Genomic DNA, 19,808 nt, shown 5'->3' with positions numbered 1-19,808 from the left:
AATCCCATTTTTTCCCTGTGTTTGGGGTGGAATGAGAGCTTGGAAAAAACCCCAAAATTCCCATAAAAATCCCATTTTTTCTCAGCTTTGGTGTTTTGAGCCAGGATTTTGGGGTGGCACGGGAAAAATTTGGGGACAAAACCTGGGAAAACCCCCAAAATTCCCAGAAATCGGCCCAGAATTCCCAAAATTCCCTGGAAAAATCCCAAACTGACGTTGGCAGAGAGCGTGCAGCGAACCACGGCCTCGTCCCCTTCCAGGTCATCGTCCGAAGCCTCATCCCGAACTTCTCCATAAATGTCCTCGTCCCCTTCCTGGAAAAACATTTCCAATGGAATATTCCAAAAATCCCATTTTTATCCCTCTTTTCCCACCCCAAAATCCCTTTTTTCTGTCAAAAAATTCCGTTTTTTAACCATTCTTTTTCCCCCAAAAATCCATTTTTTCCGCCCAAAGTGGAATATTTCAGGGTTCCCAGACAAAAATCCCATTTTTTTATTGAAATAATTCCTTTTTGATCCCTTTTTTCTCTCAAAAATCCTATTTTTACCTCTCTTTTCCTGCAAAAATCCCTTTTTGACCCCTTTTTTCCCTCAAAAATCATCATTTTCACCCCTCTTTTCCCACAAAAAATCCCTTTTTGATCCCTCTTTTACCTCAAAAATCCGTTTTTAATCCCTTTTTTCCCCTCAAAAATCCCTTTTTCCCCTCAAAAATCCCCTTTCCACCCCTCTTTTCCCTCAAAAATCCCCATTTTTACCTCTTTTCCCTCAAAAATCCCTTTTTGATCCCTTTTTTCCCTCAAAACTCCCATTTTTACCCCTCTTTTCCCTCAAAAATCCCATTTTTACCTCTTTTCCCTCAAAAATCCATTTTTGATCCCTCTTTTCCCTCAAAATTTCTATTTTTAGCTCTCTTTTTTTCTATTTTTAGCTCTTTTCCCTCAAAAATCCATTTTTGATCCCTTTTTTCGCTCAATCTCCATTTTTTCCCCTTCTTTTCCCTCAAAAATCCAATTTTCAGCCCTCTTTTCCATCAAAAATCCCATTTTTACCCCCCTTTTCCCTCAAAAATCCCTTTTTGATCCCTTTTTTACCTCAAAAATCCCTTTTTGATCCCTTTTTTACCTCAAAAATCCATTTTTGATCCCTCTTTTCCCTCAAAATTTCTATTTTTAGCTCTCTTTTTTTCTATTTTTACCTCTCGTTTCCCTCAAAAATCCATTTTTGATCCCTTTTTTCGCTCAATCTCCATTTTTTCCCCTTCTTTTCCCTCAAAAATCCCATTTTCAGCCCTCTTTTCCATCAAAAATCCCATTTTTACCCCCCTTTTCCCTCAAAAATCCCTTTTTCATCCCTTTTTTTCCTCAAAAATCCCTTTTTCTTCCCTTTTTTACCTCAAAAATCCCATTTTTACCTCTTTTTTCCCTCAAAAATCCATTTTTGATCCCTTTTTTCCCCTCAAAAATCTCCATTTTTTCCATCAAAAATCCCCTTTTCACCCCTCTTTTCCCTCAAAAATCCATTTTTGATCCCTCTTTTCCCTCAAAAATCCCCATTTTTACCCTCTTTTCCCTCAAAAATCCATTTTTGATCCCTCTTTTCCCTCAAAATTTCTATTTTTATCTCTTTTTTTCTATTTTTATCTCTCTTTTCCCTCAAAAATCCATTTTTGATCCCTTTTTCCCTCAAAAATCTCCATTTTTTCCCCCTCTTTTCCCTCAAAAATCCCATTTTCAGCCCTCTTTTCCATCAAAAATCCCATTTTTACCCCCCTTTTCCCTCAAAAATCCCTTTTTGATCCCTTTTTTCCCTCAAAAATCCCTTTTTGATCCCTCTTTTCCCTCAAAAATCCCATTTTTTTTTCCCTCAAAAATCCCTTTTTGATCCCTTTTTTTCCCTCAAAAATCCATTTTTGATCCCTCTTTTACCTCAAAAATCCTATTTTTACCTCTCTTTTCCCTCAAAAATCCATTTTTGATCCCTTTTTTCGCTCAATCTCCATTTTTTCCCCCTTTTCCCTCAGAAATCCAATTTTCAGCCCTCTTTTCCATCAAAAATCCCATTTTTACCTCTCTTTTCCCTCAAAAGTCCATTTTTGATCCCTTTTTTACCTCAAAAAACCATTTTTGATCCCTTGTTTACCTCAAAAATCCCATTTTTACCTCTCTTTTCCCTCAAAAATCCATTTTTGATCCCTCTTTTACCTCAAAAATCCCATTTTTACCTCTCTTTTCCCTCAAAAATCCCTTTTTGATCCCTTTTTTACCTCAAAAATCCATTTTTGATCCCTTTTTTACCTCAAAAATTCTATTTTTACCTCTCTTTTCCCTCAAAAATCCATTTTTGATCCCTTTTTTCCCCTCAAAATCCCTTTTTTCCCTCAAAAATCCCCTTTTTCACCCCTCTTTTCCCTCAAAAATCCGTTTTTGATCCCTCTTTTCCCTCAAAAATCCCCATTTTTACCCCTCTTTTCCCTCAAAAATCCATTTTTGATCCCTTTTTTCCCTCAAAACTCCCATTTTTACCCCTCTTTTCCCTCAAAAATCCATTTTTGTTCCCTCTTTTCCCTCAAAATTTCTATTTTTAGCTCTCTTTTTTTCTATTTTTACCTCTCTTTTCCCTCAAAAATCCATTTTTGATCCCTTTTTCCCTCAAAAATCTCCATTTTTTCCCCCTCTTTTCCATCAAAAATCCCATTTTTACCCCCCTTTTCCCTCAAAAATCCCTTTTTGATCCCTCTTTTCCCTCAAAAATCCATTTTTGATCCCTCTTTTCCCTCAAAAAGGGGTAAAAGGAAAAAAGGGATAAAAAGAAAAATGGGATAAAAGAAAATGGGATAAAAGAAAAAATGGGATAAAAAAATGGGATAAAAGGAAAAATGGGATAAAATAAAATGGGATAAAAGAAAATGGGATAAAAGAAAAAATGGGATAAAAGGGAAAATGGGATAAAAGAAAAAATGGGATAAAAAAATGGAATAAAAGGAAAAATGGGAAAGGGGAAAAAATGGGATAAAAGAAAATGGGATAAAGAATATGGGATAAAAAAAAATGGGATGAAAGGAAAAATGGGATAAAAGGAAAAATGGGAAAAGGGAAAATGAGATAAAAGGAAAAATGGGATAAAATAAAATGGGGTAAAAGGAAAAATGGGATTAAAAAATGGGATAAAAGGAAAAATGGGATAAATGAAAAAATGGGAAAAGGGAAAATGGGATAAAAGAATAAATGGGATAAAAGAAAATGGGATGGAAGGAAAAATGGGATAAAAGGAAAAATGGGAAAGGGGAAAATGGGATAAAATAAAATGGGATAAAAAAAATGGGATAAAAAATGGGATAAAAAAAATGGGGTGAAAGGAAAAATGGGATAAAATAAAATGGGATAAAAGAATAAATGGGATAAAAGAAAATGGGATGGAAGGAAAAATGGGATAAAAGGAAAATGGGATAAAAAGAAAGTGGGAAAGGGGAAAATGGGATAAAAGGAAATGGGATAAAAGAAAAAATGGGATAAAAATAAAAAAATGGGATAAAAGAAAAAATGGGATAAAAAATGGAATAAAAGAAAAAATGGGATAAAAGGAAAAATGGGATAAAGGGAAAATGGGATAAAGGGAAAATGGGATAAAGGGAAAATGGGATAAAGGGAAAATGAGACAAAAGGAAAAATGGGATAAAAAAATGGGATAAAAGAAAAAATGGGATAAAAGAAAATGGGATGGAAGGAAAAATGGGATAAAAGCAAAAATGGGATAAAGGGAAAATGGGATAAAAAGAAAGTGGGAAAGGGGAAAATGGGATAAAAGAAAATGGGATAAAAGAAAAAATGGGATAAAAAAATGGGATAAAGGGAAAATGGGATAAAAGGAAAATGGGATGAAAGAAAAAATGGGATAAAAAAATGGGATGAAAGGAAAAATGGGATAAAAGGAAAAATGGGAAAAGGGAAAATGAGATAAAAGGAAAAATGGGATAAAAGAAAATGGGGTAAAAGGAAAAATGGGATTAAAAAATGGGATAAAAGGAAAAATGGGGTAAAATAAAATGGGGTAAAAGGAAAAATGGGATTAAAAAATGGGATAAATGAAAAAATGGGAAAAGGGAAAATGGGATAAAAGTAAAGTGGGATAAAAGGAAAGTGGGAAAAGGGAAAATAGGATAAAAGGAAATGGGATAAAAGAAAAAATGGGATAAAAAAATGGGATAAAAGGAAAAATGGGATAAAAGGAAAAATGGGATAAAGGGAAAATGGGATAAAAGGAAATGGGATAAAAGGAAATGGGATAAAAAAATATGGGATAAAGAATATGGGATAAAAAAAATGGGATGAAAGGAAAAATGGGATAAAATAAAATGGGATAAAAGAATAAATGGGATAAAAGAAAATGGGATGGAAGGAAAAATGGGATAAAGGGAAAATGGGATAAAAGGAAAAATGGGAAAGGGGAAAATGGGATAAAAGAAAATGGGAGAAGGAAAAAATGGGATAAAAGGAAAAATGGGATAAAGGAAAATGGGATAAAATAAAATGGGATAAAAGGAAAGTGGGAAAGAGGAAAATGGGATAAAAGAAAATGGGATAAAAGAAAAAATGGGATAAAAGGAAAAATGGGATAAAGGAAAATGGGATAAAAGGAAAGTGGGATAAAAGGAAAGTGGGATAAAAGGAAAAATGGGATAAAAGGAAAAATGGGATAAAGGGAAAATGGGATAAAAGGAAATGGGATAAAAAAATATGGGATAAAGAATATGGGATAAAAAAAATGGGATGAAAGGAAAAATGGGATAAAAGGGAAAATGGGAAAAAGGAAAATGGGATAAAAGGGAAAATGAGATAGAAGGAAAAATGGGATAAAAGAAAATGGGATAAAAGCAAAAATGGGATAAAAGTAAAGTGGGATAAAGGGAAAATGGGATAAAAAGAAAGTGGGAAAGGGGAAAATGGGATAAAAGAAAAAATGGGATAAAAAAATGGGATAAAAGGAAAAATGGGATAAAAGGAAAAATGGGATAAAAGGAAAAATAGGAAAGGGGAAAATGGGATAAAAGAAAATGGGAGAAGGAAAAAATGGGATAAAAAAATGGGATAAAAGGAAAAATGGGATAAAAGGAAAAATGGGATAAAGGAAAATGGGATAAAATAAAATGGGATAAAAGGAAAAATGGGATAAAGGAAAATGGGATAAAATAAAATGGGATAAAAGAAAAAATGGGATAAAAAAATGGGATAAAAAGGAAAAACGGGATGAAAACAATTCCATAAAGCAAACGGGATGGAGCAGAAGGAGCGACGCGGAATTCCACGAGAAAAACGGGAAGAGGCGTTTTCCCGGGAAAAGCGGGACCACGGATCCGTTCCCACCTCCTCGTCCGACTCGAACTGAACGTTCACCCCGTAGGTCTCGTCGATGTTGTCGTCTGTAGGGAACAGGGCCGGGAATTCAGCGGGAATTCCACGGAATTCTCCGGGAATTCAGCGGGATTCGGCACGGAACTCACCGGGAATTCCACGGAACTCACCGGGAATTCCATGGAACTGACCGGGAATTCCACGGAATTCTCCGGGAATTCAGCGGGATTCGGCACGGAACTCACCGGGAATTCCATGGAACTGACCGGGAATTCCACGGAACTGACCGGGAATTCCATGGAACTCACCGGGAATTCCCAGGATTCGGCACGGAACTCACCGGGAATTCCATGGAACTGACCGGGAATTCCACGGAACTCACCGGGAATTCCACGGAAATCACTGGGAATTCCACGGAACTCACCGGGAATTCCACGGAAATCACTGGGAATTCCACGGAACTCACCGGGAATTCCACGGAAATCACTGGGAATTCCACGGAACTCACCGGGAATTCCACGGAACTCACTGGGAATTCCCAGGATTCGGCACGGAACTCACCGGGAATTCCACGGAACTCACCAGGAATTCCATGGAACTCATCAGGAATTCCATGGAATTCACCGGGAATTCCATGGAACTGACCGGGAATTCCACGGAACTGACCGGGAATTCCCAGGATTCAGCACGGAACTCACCGGGAATTCCACGGAACTCACCGGGAATTCCATGGAACTCACCGGGAATTCCACAGAACTCACCGGGAATTCCATAGAACTGACTGGGAATTCCATGGAATTCTCTGGGAATTCCCAGGATTCGGCACGGAACTCACCGGGAATTCCATGGAACTCATCAGGAATTCCATGGAATTCACCGGGAATTCCATGGAACTGACCGGGAATTCCACGGAACTCACCGGGAATTCCATGGAACTCACCGGGAATTCCCAGGATTCGGCACGGAACTCACCGGGAATTCCACGGAACTCACCGGGAATTCCACGGAATTCTCCGGGAATTCCACGGAACTCACCGGGAATTCCATGGAACTCACCGGGAATTCCCAGGATTTGGCACGGAATTCACCCGGAATTCCATGGAATGCACAGGGAATTCCCGGGATTCAGCACAGAATTCACAAGGAATTCCCGGGATTTGGCACGGAATTCCATGGAATTCCCAGGATTCGGCGGAACTCACCGGGAATTCCATGGAATTGACCGGGAATTCCCAGGATTTGGCACGGAACTCACCGGGAATTCCATGGAACCCACCGGGAATTCCATGGAACTCACCGGGAATTCCCGGGATTCACCGGGAATTCCATGGAACTCACCAGGATTTCCACGGAATTCTCCAGGAATTCCCGGGATTCGGCACGGAACTGACTGGGAATTCCATGGAATTCTCCGGGAATTCCCGGGATTCGGCACGGAACTCACCGGGAATTCCATGGAATGCAAAATCACCCAAAAAATTGGAAAACATTGAAAAAAAAAATCGGAAAAAAATCTAAAAAAAGTCCCAAAAAATTCCCAAAAAATTCCCCAAAAATTCCCAGAATTTCCAGTTTTCCCTACCCATGTTCTAGATGTTTAAACTTTTTAAAAACATAAAAAGGCCTGAAAAAAATCCCTCAAAAAATGAGAAAAATATCACAAAAAATAGCTAAAAAATTGCAAAAAAATTGTGAAAAAATACCAAAAAAGTCCAAAAAAAATCCAAAAAAAATCGAAAAAATTCCCAAAAAATTCCCAAAAAATCCCCAAAAAATTCCCAAAATAAAACAAAAATGAATTTCAAATGGAAAAACTTTTTAAAAACATAAAAAGACCTGAAAAAAATCCCTCAAAAAATGAGAAAAATATCACAAAAAATAGCTAAAATATTGTAAAAAAATTGCAAAAAAAATCGAAAAAAATCGAAAAAAAATCGAAAAAATTCCCAAAAAATTCCCAAAAAATCCCCAGAATTCCCAATTTTCCCTACCCATGTTCTGGATGTCCTTGTCCCCGCCGTAGTCGGTGATTTTCTTGCCCAGGTTGACCAGCACGTGGTAGCGCGTGTCATCGGCCGGGCACAGAACAACTCCACCCCCAAAAATCCTCAAAAACTTCAAAAATCCCCAAAAATTCCCAAAAAATCCCCAAAAAATTCCCAAATAAAACAAAAATGAATTTCAAATGGAAAAACTTTTTAAAAACATAAAAAGGCCTGAAAAAAATCCCTCAAAAAATGAGAAAAATATCACAAAAAATAGATAAAAAATTGCAAAAAAATTGCGAAAAAAATCGAAAAAAATCGAAAAAAAATCGAAAAAATTCCCAAAAAATTCCCAAAAAATCCCCAGAATTCCCAATTTTCCCTACCCATGTTCTGGATGTCCTTGTCCCCGCCGTAGTCGGTGATTTTCTTGCCCAGGTTGACCAGCACGTGGTAGCGCGTGTCGTCGGCCGGGCCCAGCAGAAGCTCCACCTCCTTGCGCCGCTCCTTGTCCCGCAGCTTCTCGTTCTTCAGCACGGCCAGAACCTCGTCAGCCGCCCCGCACAGGATATCCCGGGGCTGGAAAAACGGGAATAACGGGAAAAACGGGAATTCTGGGAGTTCCCATCCCGCACAGGATATCCCGGGGCTGGAAAAACGGGAATAACGGGAAAAACGGGAATTCTGGGAGTTCCCATCCCGCACAGGATATCCCGGGGCTGGAAAAACGGGAATAACGGGAAAAATGGGAATTCCCATCCCGCACAGGATATCCCGGGGCTGGAAAAACGGGAATAACGGGAAAAATGGGAATTCTGGGGGTTCCCATCCCGCACAGGATATCCCGGGGCTGGAAAAACGGGAATAACTGGAAAAACGGGAATTCTGGGAGTTCCCATCCCGCACAGGATATCCCGGGGCTGGAAAAACGGGAATAACGGGAAAAATGGGAATTCTGGGGGTTCCCATCCCGCACAGGATATCCCGGGGCTGGAAAAACGGGAATAACTGGAAAAACGGGAATTCTGGGAGTTCCCATCCCGCACAGGATATCCCGGGGCTGGAAAAACGGGAATAACGGGAAAAACGGGAATTCTGGGAGTTCCCATCCCGCACAGGATATCCCGGGGCTGGAAAAACGGGAATAACGGGAAAAACGGGAATTCTGGGAGTTCCCATCCCGCACAGGATATCCCGGGGCTGGAAAAACGGGAATAGCCGGAAAAACGGGAATTCTGGGAGTTCCCATCCCGCACAGGATATCCCGGGGCTGGAAAAACGGGAATAAGCGGAAAAATGGGAATTCTGGGAGTTCCCATCCCGCACAGGATATCCCGGGGCTGGAAAAACGGGAATAACGGGAAAAATGGGAATTCTGGGAGTTCCCATCCCGTGATATATCCCAGGATAACGCACGGGGAGTTCCCATCCCGCACAGGATATCCCGGGGCTGGAAAAACGGGAATAATGGGAAAAATGGGAATTCTGGGAGTTCCCATCCCGCACAGGATATCCCGGGGCTGGAAAAACGGGAATAACGGGAAAAATGGGAATTCTGGGAGTTCCCATCCCGTGATATATCCCAGGATAACGCACGGGGAGTTCCCATCCCGCACAGGATATCCCGGGGCTGGAAAAACGGGAATAACGGGAAAAATGGGAATTCTGGGAGTTCCCATCCCGTGATATATCCCAGGATAACGCACGGGGAGTTCCCATCCCGCACAGGATATCCCGGGGCTGGAAAAACGGGAATAACGGGAAAAATGGGAATTCTGGGGGTTCCCATCCCGCACAGGATATCCCGGGGCTGGAAAAACGGGAATAACGGGAAAAACGGGAATTCTGGGAGTTCCCATCCCGCACAGGATATCCCGGGGCTGGAAAAACGGGAATAAGCGGAAAAATGGGAATTCTGGGAGTTCCCATCCCGCACAGGATATCCCGGGGCTGGAAAAATGGGAATAACGGGAAAAATGGGAATTCTGGGAGTTCCCATCCCGTGATATATCCCAGGATAACGCACGGGGAGTTCCCATCCCGCACAGGATATCCCGGGGCTGGAAAAACGGGAATAACGGGAAAAACGGGAATTCTGGGAGTTCCCATCCCGCACAGGATATCCCGGGGCTGGAAAAACGGGAATAACCGGAAAAACGGGAATTCTGGGAGTTCCCATCCCGCACAGGATATCCCGGGGCTGGAAAAACGGGAATAATGGGAAAAATGGGAATTCTGGGAGTTCCCATCCCGCACAGGATATCCCGGGGCTGGAAAAACGGGAATAACCAGAAAAACGGGAATTCTGGGAGTTCCCATCCCGCACAGGATATCCCGGGGCTGGAAAAATGGGAATTCTGGGAGTTCCCATCCCGCACAGGATATCCCGGGGCTGGAAAAACGGGAATAACCGGAAAAATGGGAATTCTGGGAGTTCCCATCCCGCACAGGATATCCCGGGGCTGGAAAAACGGGAATAACCGGAAAAACGGGAATTCTGGGAGTTCCCATCCCGCACAGGATATCCCGGGGCTGGAAAAACGGGAATAACGGGAAAAACGGGAATTCTGGGAGTTCCCATCCCGCACAGGATATCCCGGGGCTGGAAAAACGGGAATAACGGGAAAAACGGGAATTCTGGGAGTTCCCATCCCGCACAGGATATCCCGGGGCTGGAAAAACGGGAATAACGGGAAAAATGGGAATTCTGGGAGTTCCCATCCCGCACAGGATATCCCGGGGCTGGAAAAACGGGAATAACGGGAAAAACGGGAATTCTGGGAGTTCCCATCCCGCACAGGATATCCCGGGGCTGGAAAAACGGGAATAACCGGAAAAATGGGAATTCTGGGAGTTCCCATCCCGTGATATATCCCAGGATAACGCACGGGGAGTTCCCATCCCGCACAGGATATCCCGGGGCTGGAAAAACGGGAATAACGGGAAAAACGGGAATTCTGGGAGTTCCCATCCCGCACAGGATATCCCGGGGCTGGAAAAATGGGAATAACCGGAAAAATGGGAATTCTGGGAGTTCCCATCCCGTGATATATCCCAGGATAACGCACGGGGAGTTCCCATCCCGCACAGGATATCCCGGGGCTGGAAAAACGGGAATAACGGGAAAAACGGGAATTCTGGGAGTTCCCATCCCGCACAGGATATCCCGGGGCTGGAAAAACGGGAATAAGCGGAAAAACGGGAATTCTGGGAGTTCCCATCCCGCACAGGATATCCTGGGGCTGGAAAAACGGGAATAACGGGAAAAACGGGAATTCTGGGAGTTCCCATCCCGCACAGGATATCCCGGGGCTGGAGAAACGGGAATAACGGGAAAAACGGGAATTCTGGGAGTTCCCATCCCGCACAGGATATCCCGGGGCTGGAGAAACGGGAATAACCGGAAAAATGGGAATTCTGGGAGTTCCCATCCCGCACAGGATATCCCGGGGCTGGAAAAATGGGAATAACCGGAAAAATGGGAATTCTGGGAGTTCCCATCCCGTGATATATCCCAGGATAACGCACGGGGAGTTCCCATCCCGCACAGGATATCCCGGGGCTGGAAAAACGGGAATAACGGGAAAAACGGGAATTCTGGGAGTTCCCATCCCGCACAGGATATCCCGGGGCTGGAAAAACGGGAATAACGGGAAAAACGGGAATTCTGGGAGTTCCCATCCCGCACAGGATATCCCGGGGCTGGAAAAATGGGAATAACCGGAAAAATGGGAATTCTGGGAGTTCCCATCCCGTGATATATCCCAGGATAACGCACGGGGAGTTCCCATCCCGCACAGGATATCCCGGGGCTGGAAAAACGGGAATAAGCGGAAAAACGGGAATTCTGGGAGTTCCCATCCCGCACAGGATATCCTGGGGCTGGAAAAACGGGAATAACGGGAAAAACGGGAATTCTGGGAGTTCCCATCCCGCACAGGATATCCCGGGGCTGGAGAAACGGGAATAACCGGAAAAATGGGAATTCTGGGAGTTCCCATCCCGCACAGGATATCCCGGGGCTGGAAAAACGGGAATAACCGGAAAAACGGGAATTCTGGGAGTTCCCATCCCGCACAGGATATCCCGGGGCTGGAAAAACGGGAATAACGGGAAAAAAAAACGGGAATTTCTGGGAGTTCCCATCCCGCACAGGATATCCCGGGGCTGGAAAAACGGGAATAACGGGAAAAACGGGAATTCTGGGAGTTCCCATCCCGCACAGGATATCCCGGGGCTGGAGAAACGGGAATAACGGGAAAAACGGGAATTCTGGGAGTTCCCATCCCGCACAGGATATCCCGGGGCTGGAGAAACGGGAATAACCGGAAAAATGGGAATTCTGGGAGTTCCCATCCCGCACAGGATATCCCGGGGCTGGAAAAACGGGAATAACCGGAAAAACGGGAATTCTGGGAGTTCCCATCCCGCACAGGATATCCCGGGGCTGGAAAAACGGGAATAACCGGAAAAATGGGAATTCTGGGAGTTCCCATCCCGTGATATATCCCAGGATAACGCACGGGGAGTTCCCATCCCACACAGGATATCCCGGGGCTGGAAAAACGGGAATAACGGGAAAAACGGGAATTCTGGGAGTTCCCATCCCGCACAGGATATCCCGGGGCTGGAAAAATGGGAATAACGGGAAAAATGGGAATTCTGGGAGTTCCCATCCTGCACAGGATATCCCGGGGCTGGAAAAACGGGAATAACGGGAAAAACGGGAATTCTGGGAGTTCCCATCCCGCACAGGATATCCCGGGGCTGGAAAAACGGGAATAACCGGAAAAATGGGAATTTCCATCCCACACAGGATATCCCGTGCCCTGGATCCCTGGAAGTGCCCAAAGCCAGGCTGGAGATGGCACTGGATGGGCTTCAAGGTTCCTTCCAACCCAAACCAATCCAGAATTCCATGTGTGGGTTTTTAAGGGAATTTTGGGAAGGAATTCCTGCTCAGGAGAGTGGGAAATTCCCAGAGAAGCCGCAGAAATTCCCAGAAAAGCTGCTCCTGGATCCCTGGAAGTGCCCAAGGCTAAGCTGGAGATGGCACTGGATGGACTTCAAGGTCCCTTCCAACCCAAACCAATCCAGAATTCCATGTGCTGGTTTAATGGGAATTTTGGGAAGGAATTCCTGGAGAAGAGAGTGGAGAATTCCCAGAAAAGCTGCAGCCATCCCAGAATCCCTGGAAGTGCCCAAGGCTAAGCTGGAGATGGCACTGGATGGACTTCAAGGTCCCTTCCAACCCAAACCAATCCAGAATTCCATGTGCTGGTTTAATGGGAATTTTGGGAAGGAATTCCCGACCAGGAGAGTGGGAAATTCCCAGAGAAGCCGCAGAAATTCCCAGAAAAGCTGCTCCTGGATCCCTGGAAGTACCCAAGGCTAAGCTGGAGATGGCACTGGATGGGCTTCAAGGTCCCTTCCAATCCAAACCAATCCAGAATTCCATGTGCTGGTTTAATGGGAATTTTGGGAAGGAATTCCCGACCAGGAGAGTGAGAAATTCCCAAAAAACCTGCAGCTGTCCCAGAATCCCTAAAACCCAAAACTAAACACCCACACGGCACCAACCCAACGGGAGACAACAGAGCTGGATTCCCCCATCCCAGAGCGGAATTCCCGGATTCCGGGGCCGATTCCGGAGCCGATTCCGGAGCCGATTCCGGGCTCACCTGGTCCCCCAGGGCCGCCTGGATGAAGCTGAGCAGAACCTCGTAGGTTTCCCGAGTTTCCTTGGTCTTGGGTTTGTAGATGATCCCGACCATCTCATCGATACCCTCGGACAGCAGGGTGTAACCTTTCATCTTGTTGATGTCGTGCCTGTCCTCATCCCGCTTCCTCCTCCTGGAAAAACCCGGAAAATCGGGAATCAAATCCAATCAAATCTGTTTATCCCACGAGGTAAAGAGGGAATTTGGGGTTTTTCACCCCGAAATATTCCTCAAAGTTTTGAGTTGGAGAAGGGAAAGCTCCAAGGAGATCGGAGAATCCTTTTCCAGAGGTTCCCAAAAAGCTGGAGAGGGATTTTTGGGATTTTGGGAAACGGGGAATGGAGTCAAGGCGGGGAAATGGAGATTGAAATGGGATTTTTGGGAATGGGATGAGGGTGGAATTCCCTGCTCCTGGATCTTTGGGAATGTCCCAAGGGCAGGATGGAATCTGGATTTTGGGATTTTGGGAAACGGGGAATGGCGTCAAGGCAGGGAAATGGAGATTGAAATGGGATTTTTGGGAATGGGACGAGGGTGGAATTCCCTGCTCCTGGATCTTTGGGAATCTTGGGGAGCTCGGTGGTTTTTTAAGGGATTTTAAATCCCTCACACGCAAAATATTCCTGGGAAATCGGGCAGCTGGAAAAGTGGATTTCCTGGGAAATTTGGCACCTGGAAAAGTGGATTTCCTGGGAAATTTGGCACCTGGAAAAACAGGTTTTTTGGGTAATTTGGTGCCAGGAAAAGTAGGTTTTCTGGGAAATTAAAAGCCAGGAAAAGCAGGTTTTCTGGGAAATTAAAAGCCAGGAAAAGCAGGTTTTCTGGGAAATTAAAAGCCAGGAAAAGCAGGTTTTCTGGGAAATTAAAAGCCAGGAAAAGCAGGTTTTCTGGGAAATTTGGCACCTGGAAAAGCAGATTTCCTGGGAAATTAGAAGGCAGGAAAAGCAGGTTTTTTGGGAAATTAAAAGCCAGGAAAAGCAGGTTTTTTGGGAAATTTGGCACCTGGAAAAGCAGATTTCCTGGGAAATTAGAAGGCAGGAAAAGCAGGTTTTCTGGAATTTTTGGTGCCTGGAATAACAGCTTTGCAGAGAAATCAGGAGCCAAGAATAGCAGCTTTATTTAGGAATTAAACACCAGGAAAAGCAGCTTTTCTTGGGAATTAGGAGCCAGGAAAAGCAGTTTTCTTTGGAAGTCAGGAAAATCAGCTTTCCTGGGAAATTGAGCAGCAGGAAAATCCACTTTCCTGGGAAATCAAACTCCAAGAAAAGCCGCTTCCCTGGGAAATCAGATTCCCAGAAAATCCACTTTCCTGGGAAATCAAACTCCAAGAAAATCCACTTTCCTGGGAAATCAAACTCCAGGTAAATCCACTTTCCTGGGAAATCAAACTCCAATAAAAGCCACCTTCCTGGGAAATCAGATTCCAAGAAAATCCACTTTCCTGGAAAATCAAACTGCAAGAAAAGTCACCTTCCTGGGAAATCAAACTCCAGGTAAATCCACTTTCCTGGGAAATCAGATTCCCAGAAAATCCACTTCCCTGGGAAATCAAACTCCAATAAAAGCCACCTTCCTGGGAAATCAAACTCCAGGTAAATCCACTTTCCTGGGAAATCAAACTCCAGGTAAATCCACTTTCCTGGGAAATCAGATTCCCAGAAAAGCCACCTTCCTGGGAAATCAGATTCCAAGAAAATCCACTTTCCTGGGAAATCAAACTCCAAGAAAATCCACTTTCCTGGGAAATCAAACTCCAGGTAAATCCACTTTCCTGGGAAATCAGATTCCCAGAAAATCCACTTCCCTGGGAAATCAAACTCCAATAAAAGCCACCTTCCTGGGAAATCAGATTCCAAGAAAATCCACTTTCCTGGGAAATCAAACTCCAAGAAAAGCCACCTTCCTGGGAAATCAGATTCCAAGAAAATCCACTTCCCTGGGAAACTGGGCACCCAAACCCAGCTGTTTTGAAAAACCAAACTCCAGCAAAATCCCCTTTCCCACCTTTCCCAAACCCAAACCAACCCCCCGCCCTAATCCCGCTATTCCTGGGATGAAAATTCCCAATTTTTCCCACTCACTTGGCTCTTCTCTCCTCCTGCATTTGGGGTTTGGTCCTCTGGGCTTTGTCCCCCATTCGGGTCCCCTCGAGTTTCCCCACCAGGGACAGAACCTCGCCCGTGGGCTCGTCCCGGCGCGTGCGGTCGATCAGCGAGCGGTCGGCTTGCAGCACCAGGTTGGAATTCTGGGGGGGAAAAAACGGGAAAAATGGGATGTGGGTGAGAGGGAGAGAGGGGGAAATGGGGATGAGGGGGTGGAGTGGGGATGGGGGGAGGTTAAGGGGGGAAGAATGGGGTTTGAGGGGTGCGAAATGGGGTTTGGGGGGGCTCAAAATGGGGTTTTGGGGGCTTAAAATGGGGATTGGGGTGATAAAATGGGGTTTTGGGGGATTAAAATGGGGTTTGGGGGGCTTAAAATGGGGTTGGGAGGTTGTAAAATGGGGTTTGGGGGGTGTCAAATGGGATTGGGGGCTCAAAATGGGGTTTGAGGGGTGGGAAATGGGGTTTGGGGGGGCTCAAAATGGGGTTTTGGGGGCTTAAAATGGGGATTGGGGTGATAAAATGGGGTTTTGGGGATTAAAATGGGGTTTGGGGGGCTTAAAATGGGGTTGGGAGGTTGTAAAATGGGGTTTGGGGGTGTCAAATGGGATTGGGGGCTCAAAATGGGGTTTGAGGGGTGGGAAATGGGGTTTGGGGGGGCTCAAAATGGGGTTTTGGGGGCTTAAAATGGGGATTGGGGTGATAAAATGGGGTTTTGGGGATTAAAATGGGGTTTGGGGGGCTTAAAATGGGGTTGGGAGGTTGTAAAATGGGGTTTGGGGGTTGTAAAATGGGATTGGGGGGCTCAAAATGGGGTTTGAGGGGTGGGAAATGGGGTTTGGGGGGGCTCAAAATGGGGTTTTGGGGGCTTAAAATGGGGATTGGGGTGATAAAATGGGGTTTTGGGGGATTAAAATGGGGTTTGGGGGGCTTAAAATGGGGTTGGGAGGTTGTAAAATGGGGTTTGGGGGTTGTAAAATGGGATTGGGGGGCTCAAAATGGGGTTTGAGGGGTGGGAAATGGGGTTTGTGGGGCTCAAAATGGGACTTGGGGGTCTCAGAATGGGATTGGGGTCACAAAATGGGATTTGGGGGTTGCAAAATGGGGTTTGGGGGGCTCAAAATGGGGTTTGGGGGCCTCAAAATGGGGATTGGAGTCACAAAATGGGATTTGGGGGTTGCAAAATGGGGTTTGGGGTTTGTAAATTGGGGTTTGGGGGGCTCAAAATGGGGTTTGGGGGTTGTAAAATGGGATTGGGGGCTCAAAATGGGGTTTGGGGTGATAAAATGGGGTTTGGGGGGCTTAAAATGGGATTTGGGGGTTGTAAAATGGGGTTTGGGGGTTGTAAAATGGGGTTTGGGGGGCTCAAAATGGGGTTGGGGGCTCAAAATGCGGTTTGGGGGGCTCAAAATCGGATTTAGGGGCCTCAAAATGGGATTTGGGGTCACAAAATGGTGTTTGGGGTCGCAAAATGGGATTGGGGGGCTCAAAATGGGGTTTGAGGGTCACAAAATGGAGTTTGGGGGGCTTAAAATGGGGTCTGGGGGGCTTAAAATGGGATTGGGGAACTCAAAATGGGGTTTGGGGAACTCAAAATGGGATTTAGGGTCACAAAATGGGGCTGGGGGTCCCAAAGTGGGAATGAGGGGGTCTCAAAATGGGACTGGGAGAAGTCCAAGGAGTCCCAAAGTGGGACCGGGGTCTCCAAATGAGGCTGAAGGGGGGCCGGGGTACCCCAAAAACGGGGCCGGGGTACCCCAAAAACGGGCTCAAGTGGCCAGAAATAGGACTGGGAGTCCCCAAATGGGGCTGAGGGGGGCCCGGCACGAGGCTGAGGGGGACCCGAAATGGGTCCCAAAGGCCACGGTACCGCGCCGAGCTCGCGGTAACGGGAGGGGTTTCAGGGCACCGGGCACGCACTTACCGCCTTGTACTCATACTGCAGGCTGCGGGCGGTCACGTCCGCCATGGCTGCACCGGGAGCGGGGCCGGGAGCGGGAACCGGAGCGGGAGCGGGAACAGGACCGGGGCCTGAGGAGGCCGCGCCTCAGCCGCACCGGAAGCTCCCTCAGCAGAACTTCCGGGTCAGGCGCGTGCCGAAAGTGAGCCTGATCTCGCGAGAGCGAGTCTCCGCCTATACGTCATTCTGATTGGTTAATACCCGCTAAATCCCGCCTCTCACGCAGAGAGCTGTCTGTGATTGGTCGGATCGCCAGCCCGCCACGCTTTGATTGACGTTTGAGCGCCTGAGGGGGTTCGAATGCGACCGGGCGGGGCAGTGGGCGGGGTCACCGCGAAAGCCGCAGCTTCCTATTGGTTGTGCGTAAGCCACGCCCCCTCTGACCACGCCCCTTTCCGGTGAGGCCTCACGTGGTGCCCAAAGAGGGGTCGCGACCCCCCCAAGCTGTCCCCGGGGAGCTCCCGGTGCCACAAGAAGGGCTCTGGTCACCCCCACATTGTGCTCACTGGGCATCGGGGGGTCCCTGGGCACCGGGGGGACCCTGGGAAGTGGGGGGGCTCTGGGCATTGGGGGGACTTTGAGCATCGGGGGGTCTTTGGGCATTGGGGGGTCCATGAGCATCGGGGGTCCCTGGGAATTGGGGGGACCCTGGGAATTGGGGGGACCCTGGGAATTGGGGGGACCCTGGGAATTGAGGGGTCTCTGGGCATTGGGAGGACTCTGGGCATTGGGGGGTCTTTGGGTATTTGGGGGGACCCTGGGCATCGGGGGGTCCCTGGGCATTGGGTGGTCTCTGGGCACCCAGACAGGATTCCTGGTGGGATTCCCAGGTAGGATTCCAACAGGATTACCAGACAGGATTCCCAGGTAGAATTCCTGGACAGGATTCCCAGACAGGATTCCTGGACAGGATTCCCAGACAGGATTCCCAAGTAGGATTCCCGGACAGGATTCCCAGACAGGATTCCCTGACAGGATTCCCGGACAGGATTCCCAGACAGGATTCCCGGACAGGATTCCCTGACAGGATTCCCAGACAGGATTCCCTGACAGGATTCCCAGACAGGATTCCCGGACAGGATTCTCGGACAGGATTCCCAAGTAGGATTCCTGGACAGGATTCCCAGACAGGATTCCCAGACAGGATTCCCGGACAGGATTCCTGGACAGGATTCCCAGACAGGATCCCCTGGTCAGATGTTCCAGGCAGGGATCCTGGACAGGATTCCCAGGCAGGGAAGGATTCTTGGAATCCTGGGAATGGATCCCGGACAGGTATCCCGGGAACGGATCCCGGACAGGTATCCCGGGAATGGATCCCGGACAGGTCCCGGGAATGGATCCCGGACAGGTATCCCGGGAATGGATCCCGGACAGGTATCCCGGGAATGGATCCCAGACAAGCTGAACTGGGATTGGCCAAACTGGGCTGAGCTGAGCCAAACTGGGATGGGTAAAACCAGGCTGAGCTGAGCTGGGTTAAACCGAGCTGAGCTGAGCTGAGCCAAACCGGGTTGAGCTGAGCCCGGTGAACTGGGCTGAACTGGGCTGAGCCCAACTGGGTTGAGCTGAGCCCGGTGAACTGGGCTGAACTGGGCTGATCCAAACTGGGTTGAGCTGAGCCTGGTGAACTGGGCTGAACCGGGCTGAGCCCAACCAGAACACTCTGAACTGGGCTGAGCCCAACCAGGACACTCCAAACTGGGCTGGACTGGGCTGAGCCCAACCAGGACACTCCGAACTGGGCTGAGCCCAACCAGGACACTCGAACTGGGCTGAGCCCAACCAGGACACTCGAACTGGGCTGAGCCCAACCAGGACACTCCAAACTGGGCTGGACTGGGCTGAGCCCAACCAGAACACTCCGAACTGGGCTGAGCCCAACCAGGACACTCCGAAGTGGGCTGAACTGGGCTGAACTGGTTCTAGATCGGGCCCAAACCGAGCCAAGCTGGGCTGAGCTTGGTTGAGCCAACTGGTTCCAGTTAGACCCGACTGGTTCTGAGCCGAGTGGACACGGCTGCGACTGGACCGGGGTCTGACCCGAGCCGAGCGGTTCCGATCTGACCCGAGCCGAGCCGAGCGGTTCCGATCTGTCCCGATCCGATCAGAGCAGTTCCGATCTGACCCGAGCGGTTCCGATCTGTCCCGATCCGATCAGAGCAGTTCCGATCTGACCCGAGCGGTTCCGATCTGACCCGACCCGACCCGACCCGCGCCCCCCTCCCCTGAGGGGCGCCCGTGACGTCACGGGCGGGGCGGGGCCCCGCGGAGCCGCGCGGCGCGCTCCCGCCGCCGCCCCTCACGGCCGCCCCCCCCCCCCGCGCCCCGGCCGGGCCCCCCCCGCGCCCCCCGCCCCGCCCCGCCGCCTCCCTCCGCCGCCCCGCCCGGGCTCCCGCCCCGCTCCGCCGCCTCCCGCCGCTCGCCGCCCCGCCCGGGCCCCCCCCCGCCCCCCCCCCCCCCACGGCCGCCTCCCTCCCCGCCGCCGCCGCCGCCGCCGCCGCCGCCGCGCCCTGAGGTGAGTGCGGGCCCCCCCCGCCCCGCCCCCCCTCGGTATTGTTGTGGCGGAGCCGCGGGGGCGGGAGGAGGAGGGGGAGGCGCTTTGTTCCTGCCGGTACCGGGGATCGCCACCGGCTCCCCCCCCCCCGCCCGTGGATGGGGGGGGCCGGAATCCCCCTCACGGCCGCTCGG

The 19,808-nt window shown here is 48.1% G+C and overlaps 1 protein-coding gene across 1 annotated transcript in view; it reads right to left on the bottom strand.

Moving 5' to 3' along the window:
* SNRNP200 (small nuclear ribonucleoprotein U5 subunit 200) overlaps positions 1 to 17,217 on the bottom strand; it is a gene marked incomplete at its 3' end in the record, with an annotated part of 104,579 nt that extends 87,362 nt beyond the window's left edge. The window contains exons 1-7 of the mRNA XM_088068208.1: positions 17,082 to 17,217; positions 15,140 to 15,303; positions 13,020 to 13,191; positions 7,725 to 7,917; positions 7,345 to 7,443; positions 5,366 to 5,421; positions 216 to 314 (exon numbers count right to left, since the gene is read on the bottom strand). Coding sequence (XP_087924334.1) covers positions 216 to 314; positions 5,366 to 5,421; positions 7,345 to 7,443; positions 7,725 to 7,917; positions 13,020 to 13,191; positions 15,140 to 15,303; positions 17,082 to 17,126 — 828 coding nt within the window. The remainder of the gene's footprint in view (positions 1 to 215; positions 315 to 5,365; positions 5,422 to 7,344; positions 7,444 to 7,724; positions 7,918 to 13,019; positions 13,192 to 15,139; positions 15,304 to 17,081) is intronic.
* Between the last annotated feature and the right edge of the window lie 2,591 nt (positions 17,218 to 19,808).

Source organism: Pseudopodoces humilis, chromosome 30 (genome assembly GCF_049639895.1).
Source record: "Pseudopodoces humilis isolate 2021_Gansu_Grassland_sample_001 chromosome 30, ASM4963989v1, whole genome shotgun sequence".
NCBI classification, from domain to species: Eukaryota; Metazoa; Chordata; class Aves; order Passeriformes; family Paridae; genus Pseudopodoces; species Pseudopodoces humilis.
Note: the sequence above shows the minus strand (reverse complement) of the source record. Positions and strands in the feature narration are given on the sequence as shown.